This window comes from Panicum virgatum, chromosome 4N (assembly GCF_016808335.1).
Source record: "Panicum virgatum strain AP13 chromosome 4N, P.virgatum_v5, whole genome shotgun sequence".
Lineage (NCBI taxonomy): Eukaryota > Viridiplantae > Streptophyta > Magnoliopsida > Poales > Poaceae > Panicum > Panicum virgatum.
This window is the reverse complement of record NC_053148.1, coordinates 21,785,773-21,795,691: the sequence shown is the minus strand read 5'-3', so window position 1 is coordinate 21,795,691 and position 9,919 is coordinate 21,785,773. Positions and strand designations below refer to the sequence as shown.

General features: G+C 49.4%; 2 protein-coding genes across 2 annotated transcripts; both read right to left on the bottom strand.

The window, feature by feature from the left end:
* Positions 1-1,469: 1,469 nt before the first annotated feature.
* LOC120669007 (RING-H2 finger protein ATL39-like) lies at positions 1,470-2,254 on the bottom strand. Its single transcript, XM_039948835.1, has one exon. It carries the CDS (start codon positions 2,130-2,132, stop codon positions 1,638-1,640), a length of 495 nt encoding a protein of 164 aa, XP_039804769.1. The 5' UTR covers positions 2,133-2,254; the 3' UTR covers positions 1,470-1,637.
* Positions 2,255-5,385: 3,131 nt separating this feature from the next.
* Positions 5,386-9,486, bottom strand: LOC120670709 (protein trichome birefringence-like 19). Its single transcript, XM_039950857.1, has 3 exons — positions 8,222-9,486; positions 6,299-6,485; positions 5,386-5,947 (listed from the first exon to the last, which is right to left on the bottom strand). The coding sequence occupies exons 1-3, from the start codon at positions 8,974-8,976 to the stop codon at positions 5,588-5,590; spliced, it is 1,302 nt and encodes a 433-aa protein (XP_039806791.1). The 5' UTR covers positions 8,977-9,486; the 3' UTR covers positions 5,386-5,587.
* Positions 9,487-9,919: the final 433 nt, after the last annotated feature.

Here is a 9,919-nt window from a genome sequence, read left to right as displayed (position 1 = left end):
AGAGGAGAAGAAGCAGGGAGTGCTTGGGGAAAAAATGAGGAAGGGGAAGAAGTTGTGTCGATCGGTCGATCGACCGTGAGTTTAGAATCTCACGGTCGACTATAGATTCAATATTGGGACCGCTTTCTAGGAAAACAACCAGTGGGCCTGGCACGCATTCGAACCACCGGTTTGCTCCAATTTTCTTTTTAAACCTCAAACTAAATATAAGTTGTATCTGAACTCACACCATACACACTTGCTATCTCTAGAACTAAAAAAAAAAAGTAGACGTTTACCACTCCGATGCGTTCGCTCCCCCTGCTTCCGCCCGCCGATAAAAAAAATCACGCCTCCCCCTCCCTCCTTCTCTGTCCGCCCCCACGACCTTCGCCAGCTACTCCTCGCAGCAGCGCCACTCCTTCCCCGCCCCCACGCCTCTCGCCGATTGCTGCTCGCACGCGCGCCCCTCCTTCGCCGCCCCACGCTCGGCGCCGCTGCTCTCGCCCGGCGCTCCGCCGGCCTGCGCGCCCCTCCTTCCCGGTCCGGTCCGCGCGCCGCCGAGCTGCGCGCCTCTCTCTGCCGGCCCACGCTCCGCCGACCCGCGCGGCCCTCCTCTTCCGCCAGCTCACCGCCGCGGCTCTCGCCCCACGCTCGCCGACGCCGTCATGCCGGCCTGCGCTTCGTCGATCCACGCGCGCTGACACCGTCACGCAACTCTGCTGGTGTCACCTCGGCCCGGTCCGGCGTCTCCGTCCCCGACGCGCCGCTTCCTTGCTCCGCTCCACGGACCGTCTGCCCGCCTGACCTTCGAGTCCGCCGGAAGTCCAGACCTTGGTGCGGATCGATCCGCCTCGTTCCTCCCTCCTCCGCCGCGGGAACCCGAGCTGTGGGGGCTGAGCCCCCTCATCATCCGCAGCTCTGACCTAGGATACAGCCAGGGCCGCCCTCCCAACGCGCACAAGCAAATAATCCGGCTTAAAAACTAAGAGCATGATTGCTTGGCTTCAAATTATTGCCATTCCAAAGCTAAGGGCTTGATAATAAAATTTGGCCCCCACTTGGTTTATGTCTAAATCCAATATTTGTGACCAAAACTATGGCAAATTTCTAGAAACTTCTTAAACCGTACAAAAGGAAAAGTACCAATTATCATATTTTGGCACTAAACCAAATGGGCACCTAAATTTTTTTTGCCCATACATTGGCATACCCTAATCATGCCAATATGTTGGCTTGCTATGAGTTTGGCATGGCAAAAATTAGAAGATAACCAATCAGGCTCTAAATAATCTAGAATAATAGGAGTAGAGATAGTAAATTAAGCCAATATTTTGGTGAGGAGGTGGGATGGACAAAGCCAACAAGTTGAGGTAGTAAAATGGATTTTTTTTCTTTCTATAAAAGTAGGCTTGCATTTGTCTAGAAGATGGTAATTCATGAACGAACCTACAGTATTCCTCTGTATATGAGAAACCAAATAATAGATATTTTTCGTGTTGGTCGAGTGCCAATCTTTCCTCCACCATCAGAATAGTCAATCCGAAGAGAAATACATACCACATGATATATATGTACAGGCTATTGGCACAAACAACACAAATCCAGTGCAACTATGTAGCGGCCCCATCGAGTGCCGCCATAGCTTCGGCTATCTTTCAGCAACGATCCCCCAATGCGGCCAGGCTTGTTCTCTCCGCCATCTCCAGAGCCCCTGGCGCCGCCGCCTTGGGCTCGCCCTCGGGCGGCCGGTCCACCACTTCGGCGCGGCACACGGGGCAGGCCCCGCTCTTCCTCAGCCACGAGTCCACGCACTCGGCGTGGAAGCTGTGCTCGCACCGCGGCAGCCGCCTGCACCGGTCGCCGGGCTCGAACGCCTCCAGGCACACCGCGCAGTCCCCGCCCCCGGCGCCGCCCGCGGCCTCGGCCTGCTTGAAGTCGTGGCACGGCAGCGTGCCGAGCTCGCCGGCAGAAAGCCCTCCGACGCCGCAGCGGCCGCCCGCGGCGCGCTCCTCGTCGGTGGTGTGCGAGGTACCGCGGGAGCCGAGCCCGCGCCGCAGCGCCCAGATGATCACGAGGATGTGGACGACCAGCATCAGGGAGACGCCGGCGATGAGCAGCACCACGGAGAGGATCTCGGTTGCGTTGGTCATGCTAGTATACAGTGATCTTTGTTGTGTCTCTAAAAGCTATGGATCAGCGAGGTGCACGGTCAGGCTCGCATGTTTCCATGGATAATGTGAATTTTGTCCTGTCTTGCAGGATGTGGAGAATTGGAGACACCAAGATATAGTGTTCAAGTGTCAGGAGAAACCAAAGACGAGGCCGACATTGACATTATCATCACATCAGCACGGTAAAGCATAGGGTATACCTGCGAGTTACCGATAGGTTCAAGGAACAAAACCAATGGCGCAGCTGTTTTTTTTCCTTGAGATAATTGTTTGTTTGCTCTCATAAATACGATCAACAGTAATCACACAAATACGGTCCACTCTGATATTCTGATTCATACCGATGCCTGCTTAGAAAGAGGATGACGTTTCATCGTCTTCGTTGACGCTTGCTAATAGGTCGTCGATCAAACGGAGGGAAAATATTTCAACCATATTTTTGGACATTCAATTCCTTTGGGAAAAAAGGAAGTGTAATGATAATAATATGGATTGATCTTTTATTCACAACAATTCACTACCACTTGTCTTGTAACGATATGAGAGTAATAATAGTATTATATATGTTGCTCAACATATATGATGGAGCAGTTAGAAAACTGACCGACGCAAAATTAAACTATCGACTTATTCGCAACGATGCAGGTTGAGACGACCGACTTGTGACAGCAGCTCGTGCAAGTCATTTTGGATTTTTTTTTGCGATTATTCTGGATTTTATTACAAGCCACTAGGCAATCATGCTGCATCAGATTTGCAGACAGACAAAACTGGTGAGCTGAGATGCGACGCACAACATGACATCGATGAGTAAACAATGTGAAGAGAACTTTTATGACGTACAATACTACAATATACTATTATTAGAAAAGAACTCGTATGCAAACATCAGACGATTTAGATTTACTCCATCTGAGTATCTGAGTAGACTTATTCCTGAAGCATATCTCTGTGAATTTTAAGATTCCATCTGGTATGATCTGAAGCTGTTGTTCATGATCTGGTTGGTGCTCCCAAACTTTAGGGGAGCGACATTTATCTATAACAAGTTTGTGAGAGAGCCGGTGAAGAAACATAATGTCATACTAGCTGCAATATAGCCTGCAAGTGATCCTGGTAGCGTTAGCAACAACGCCGGCCGTGCTGACGACGACAAGATCATTTCGACTTCTCCCACTAGGCTACTTTCTGCCCACCAAGACCCAACTCAACTGCCTCGGCGGCACCGGCACAGGGGCCGCGGATGAGGACGCCCGATTTCCAGCATATGGAAGGAGGAGGCCGCCACGAATGGTACGCACACAATGAGGGCCGCCGGTCAGGGGCACCACCACGAATGAGGGCGCACAATTCCCTTCTTCAATTTTATTCTTTGCTTGTTCAATTTCTCAGCACTAAAACTTTAAGCCAGGTGTGTAAGAAAGCAAGAGACTCACTTCTGGTTGAGCTTCATGGGTCTAAAAGATTAATTCCTAAATCTTGGGAAGATCAAGCTAAATAGTGGCAGCCGATTAAGATTTTGGGTGGATAGATGATTAGGCACCCAGGCCCTGAAATTCCAGAACCAAAACTTGTTTAACATTGTAAGAAAGAAACATGCAACTGTGGAGGAAGTGCTCCGTACAAATCCACTCAATGTCTCCTTTAAGAGAGCTCTAGTTAGGAAGAAATTAACTGAGTGGCATAGTCTTGTTTCGAAACTAGTACATGTTAATTTAAATGAGGGCATGGATTTATTTGTGTGGAATCTGCATAAGAATGGTTTATTCATAGTTAAGTTAATGTATAAGCACTTAGTCAATAACAACATTAGAGTTAAACAAGAATTTAACGTATGAAGATTCCTCTCAAAATAAAGATTTTATGTGCTATGTTAAAAAGGGGGGTGATCTTAACGAAAGACAATTTAGTTAAGAGAAATTGAGAAGGAAGCAAAACTTGTTTCTTTTGTAGTAAACCAGAAACCATCAAACATTTGTTTTTCAATGTCATTATGCCAAATTTTTATGGCGTACAGTACATATTGTGTGTGGGATTTCAACACCACAAAGTACCATTGATTTGTTTAATGTTGGCCTAAATTTGGCAATCATAATCAGAATTTAATGCTACTGAAAGGGCTGTTTCTTTTGTTGGGCAATATGGCTCACAAGTAAGGATGGGAACGAATCGGATTTGCATAGAATCGAATTCGGATAGCACATTTTACCACATTTAAAATCGAATACAGATACTAATTTAGATATTGTCGGATACGAATGCAAAACAGATATATCAGATTCGGATTCTAAATCAGATATTTACTTGATATATGAGCTAACATTTAGCTATTTTCTTTATTGGTAGTTTTAGATTACAAAATCGTTATACATGTACAAACTAAAGTATAATAATATAATAAAGATTGGTAGTTAAAATAGTTTATTTATCAATAAATATGTTAATAAATAAATACATAAAAATAAAATTAGAAATAAAAATAATTTTTTTTATTATGTATAAATAAAAAAGAAGTAATTCCAATATAAAACAAAAAAATTTAAGAGTAAATTTAATATTTTTTATTTTTTATTATAAAAAGTAATAATATGGGTTGTGAGAAATGAATATAATTTTTTAAATAATTTTTAATGAAAATGGATACGGATACTATTAGCTATTATCAAATACAAATATATAATCGGATAGAGAAAATTAATGAAAATTGGATTCAGATATATCCAATTTACTACCACATTAAATTCGAATACGAATATGGATATCTATATTGATGTTTAAGCGGATACGGATGTCAGATAATTCGAATATCTCCTATCCGTTTCCCATCCTTACTCACAAGAAATGAAACTGTGTTTAACAAATGTAGACCAAAACAATTTTTTACGGGTTCTTTTCAGAGGGACGCATTGGGTCTGGTTTTGGGCTCTATTGAAGCGCATTGATGCATGACAAAAAGGATGAGACTGTCGAAGCATGTCAGGGTCTAGAGTCAAGATCCATGGAATTCTTCACATTCCATGGATGGCCGTTTATTTTACGCCTTGGTAAATAATATTGGACCATTATGTGTTTTAAATTTTATATGCGATGTAGTGATTTTGGACTGATGCCTCTTCTACGAAGAGGTTTGAAGCCTGATGTTTTCCATTATCTAAAATAGTAGCAACAAAACAAGTAAACAACAACGTAGCACTTGGTTTATGTCTATCTCTAGTATTGTTTTTATCTCCGATTCACCAATTACTAATAACAATCCACGAGACTCGATACAGGTCATGCATAATATCTGCAGGAATTTCATATATATTCTCGGTGATTGTTTGTCAGATGCAGCTTGGTTTATGCATGCTACAACAGTCTACAACTGCTAACGGCGTACCGAAATCAAATACCAAAAGAATGGCAACTCGTCGAATCGGGCCTGTTTCTACTTTCTAGTGCAGCAACATGTGGATGAGCATGTCGTTGCAGGCGTCCATGGCGCCGGGCAGGCACCAGTGCAAACAGTCGCGCGACACGTTGAACCTGTCGGGCTGCCACAGACGGTACTTGCTCGGGTGCGCGTCAGGCCGCAGCGCCATCGCCTCCGTCGCGTCGAGCAGCAGCATCCTCGCGTCCTTCCCCTCCCTCCCTGCCGCCGCAAACTCCTCCGCCTGTATCGCATACATCTCCTTCTCCACCGCGTTCATCTCCCACCCGCCGCGCGCGAGCGGACGCGTCCGCGCGCAGTCGCCGTCCTCGTTCCACGTCCCGTTCTCGTAGTGCGACGGCGAGAGCGTACGCACGACCACCGTCTGTCACGAACCCACTTGCTTTATACAGAAAATGGAAGTACAGGAAGGCGAATTTAGGTTCTGGATGCTTCTAGAAGGTTCTAGATACAACCGGGTAACAGATTGGAGGAGGAAGAAGGGTAGGGATGGGAATCTAGCCTAAGCTAGCCTCGAGCAGGTGCTCGCCTCGAGCGTGAGCTCGCCGCCGCCGGTTGCCCGGTTCTGCTTCCGGTCAATCGACAACCCTCTTGTTGCTTCTCCATTCTGTATTTGTATACACTGCACCCCTCATAGACTTCCATGGGCCGATACAGAATTAGTAGTCTAGCCCACTCATCCTTCGCTTGGCCAGTCTGCAAGATACCGTGACACCGTCCTGGCGCCGCGTCCGGGCAAGCCCGCGACCGCCGCCGCCCGGAGCGCGGTCCGGAACGCCTTCCTCAGCGGGTACCGGAGCGTGAGGTCGGTGACGTTGGGCGCCAGGCAGCCGTTGCACCCGACGAGGCGGCCGCGCTCGTGGAACACGGACGGGCGGAAGAACCGGCTGTTGGAACCAGCCCTTGATACATTCGGATTCTTCACTCTCTCACACACGGACTGAGCATGAAGATGATGAACAGCACACACACGATAATGGCGACGAACGCCCCGGCCGCACGGACGGTCTGTATGTTGGCTTCTATTCCATCTCAAGGACTCGGCACAAAGTTACACAGGATGTACATGGACTTTTTGTAGCCCCATTTTGGCGACGCAGCGCCCACACGACTCCCATCACACCGATCTTCCTGCGCACGTACGCTTCCTGGAGACCCGGCCGTTCTGCCGTTCGTGAGCTCCTACTCCACCGGGAGAACCGGTCTTTCAGTGTTGATCCGTGGCCCGTCGTGCTCCTACGCCGATGCCGCCAACTGCTCACTCCTGGCCATTCCTGCTGCTACAATCCTAACAGAACGCGCGCACACGCGAACTAACTAGCTAACTATCTACGCATGCATGGACTAGCACAAACTAATCTACATGCAAGCATGCAACACATGCATGCGCCTACCACAGGCACACCGTGAACAAATCACGTCCTAGTCAAAATGCAACCTATGCAATCTAACTAGTCAAGATTATTGCTAACAATTTTCCCCCCTAATCTTGACTCCGCCGCGCGTCCTGTCGTACAGGAGCGCCGGCTCACGCCTCCTCCATCTTGACTTGCAGTTGCCGGAGTTGCTGCAGCTCTCCCGTTGTCTTCATCGCCACGGTCGCCGTTGCAGGCTCCCGACGTGACACGGCCACTGCTGCGTGCCTCAACTCCACGCGAACGTCGAAGCCTTCTCCGGCGACACACGCCACTCCTCTCCGTCTCCGGCGACACACGCCATTCGACGCACGGCAGGACCCTCCGGCGTCTTCTTCGGCTCCGGCGACACACGCGCGTTAGCCATGGGAGCAGCGCCACACGCCGCAGCCCCATATTCTTCCTCAGCGACACACGCCGAGCTTCTTCTCCACCGGCGACGGATGTCGATAAGCGTGCCCAACAGGATCGACACACGATCGATAGCCGTAGCGCCTCCATTGGTGATCACGCGCAAGGGCCGACACACGGCTGTGCAACCTCGCCGCACCGCACCACGCCGTCAGACTTCCGGCCAGCACCAGCGCGCCTCCGGCGACGGAACGAATCCCATGATAACCAAGCTCTTGATACCAAATGTTGGAACCAGCCCTTGATACACTCGGATTCTTCACTCTCTCACACACGGACTGAGCATGAAGATGATGAACAGCACACACACGATAATGGCGACGAACGCCCCGGCCGCACGGACGGCCTGTATGTTGGCTTCTATTCCATCTCAAGGACTCGGCACAAAGTTACACAGGATGTACATGGACTTTTTGTAGCCCCATTTTGGCGACGCAGCGCCCACACGACTCCCATCACACCGATCTTCCTGCGCACGTACGCTTCCTGGAGACCCGGCCGTTCTGCCGTTCGTGAGCTCCTACTCCACCGGGAGAACCGGTCTTTCAGTGTTGATCCGTGGCCCGTCGTGCTCCTACGCCGATGCCGCCAACTGCTCACTCCTGGCCATTCCTGCTGCTACAATCCTAACAGAACGCGCGCACACGCGAACTAACTAGCTAACTATCTACGCATGCATGGACTAGCACAAACTAATCTACATGCAAGCATGCAACACATGCATGCGCCTCCCACAAGCACACCGTGAACAAATCACGTCCTAGCCAAAATGCAACCTATGCAATCTAACTAGTCAAGATTATTGCTAACACCAGCTCCCCGCCGACACCACCACGTAGTCGAACTCGCCGGCGCGCGCCGCCCACCCGGCGTCCGGCTCGTCGAGGTGGAGGTTCCACAGGCTCGCCCCGCTCCCCTTCGGCCCGTCCGGGTCGGCCTCGACGGCGCGGACGAGGAACGGCGACCAGAACGAAGCGACCGTGAACCCATGCCGCCCGAAGCGGTACGCGTGCCTCGTCGCGTTCGTCCACGGCGACGGCCGCTCGGCGCGCGCCAGGAGGCACACCAGCGAGTGCATCTGGTTCCTGGCGAGCGAGTCCCCGACGAACGCCATGGACCTGCCCCTCGCCGCGCGCAGGAACCGCGCCGCGTCGAGGCGCGGCAGCTCGCACCCTGCGGGGCGCCACCGCCACCGGACGAACCCGAGGTCCGGCCGGCCGTACCGCGCGCAGTCGTAGTGGCCGTGGATCACGGGGCAGATCTCCGTGGTGTAGCGTGGCGTGCCCGGGTCCGGCACCCACTCGCCCTGGAAGATGTTGCACGACAGGTTACCGCCGCCATGGCCGTCGTCGGTCGCCACCGGCGGCAGCGGCGGCTCGCGGTGGTCGGGCAGGATCACTACGGCGAGGATCAAAAGGCACGTCGCGAGGAGGCCGGCGGAGACGGCACAATGGATGGCGGGGTATGGAAGCTTGATTTCAAGAAACTTCATTTTGGCAAAAAAAAATCCCAAGACTAACGAGTAACAATAGATTAGCGATTCGGCATGGAAATATTCATTGTTCATGACCTGTGTATGGGCATATATAGATTTTTCCCGTCCTGTTTCATGAACGTTCAAGAGTGATCTCTGATCAGAATCTGGAGTCAGATGAATCTGTTGATGACGCCGAAAATGGCTACGACGAATGAACGTTCCAAACTGGTATACGTAATTAGCAGCGACGAACACCACCTGTAATGGTGGATTACACGCGTGCGGTTATGAGATCCAGCTGTTTGTTCTTGAGGCCTCCTTTGTTCTGTAAAGCAGAAAGGTCCAGTGCTAAACAGATGGGGTTATCTGAGACCTTGGACACTGGCTAACCGCTAACCTGTAAACATGCCTATCAGTAGCACTCCCTTTTGGCTCCGGTTATGTTTGACCGGCCTGTCAAGGTCATAGAACTTGAGTTCACCAGCCGTTCAAAATTAAATGGCATGGTCCTTCCTCCGCCCTTCTGGATTCCAAAGACATTCCCTAGAGCAATCCTCGATAACACGTTTTTTTCTTTGCTTTTCATTAAAGGATGCACCCATACACCTGCAATTACGTAATAATATCGCACATTTATATAAACTAGTGGTTATGCACGTGCTCAAGCACGTGTTTATATAATAATTATATTTAAAAAATAAGATCACATGTTTAAAGAATAATTATATTTAAAAATAATTGGGTTACATCAAAACATCGGGACTCAATTCTTTGTATTGTTCCATCACGTGGGAATCATAAAGATGTGGCAAGCTTTGAAATGGATTTACAGCAATCAAAATGCTGACAGTGTATATATGGGTACAACAGAATTCTTATCATGAGCAACTATGCAATTTATTTGTTGTAAGATTTTAGGCAAAGATGGTAAGGAGCTCACATATATTTCATTCAGTTCATATAGCTAGATTCTGAAGAACACCAGGTTCATGTAAGTATGACAGTATTGTCATATCATCAACTCCTCCAGGTG

Excerpts from the sequence above, each read along its gene's own strand:
- LOC120670709 (XM_039950857.1), bottom strand. The coding sequence starts at position 8,976 with ATGAACAATGAATATTTCCATGCCGAATCGCTAATCTATTGTTACTCG. Across the intron at positions 6,486-8,221 it reads GTGGTGTCGGCGGGGAGCTG|GGCTGGTTCCAACAGCCGGT; the intron begins GTGTTAGCAATA and ends GAATGTATCAAG. Across the intron at positions 5,948-6,298 it reads CCGGACGCGGCGCCAGGACG|ACGGTGGTCGTGCGTACGCT; the intron begins GTGTCACGGTAT and ends GGTTCGTGACAG.
- LOC120669007 (XM_039948835.1), bottom strand. The coding sequence starts at position 2,132 with ATGACCAACGCAACCGAGATCCTCTCCGTGGTGCTGCTCATCGCCGGC.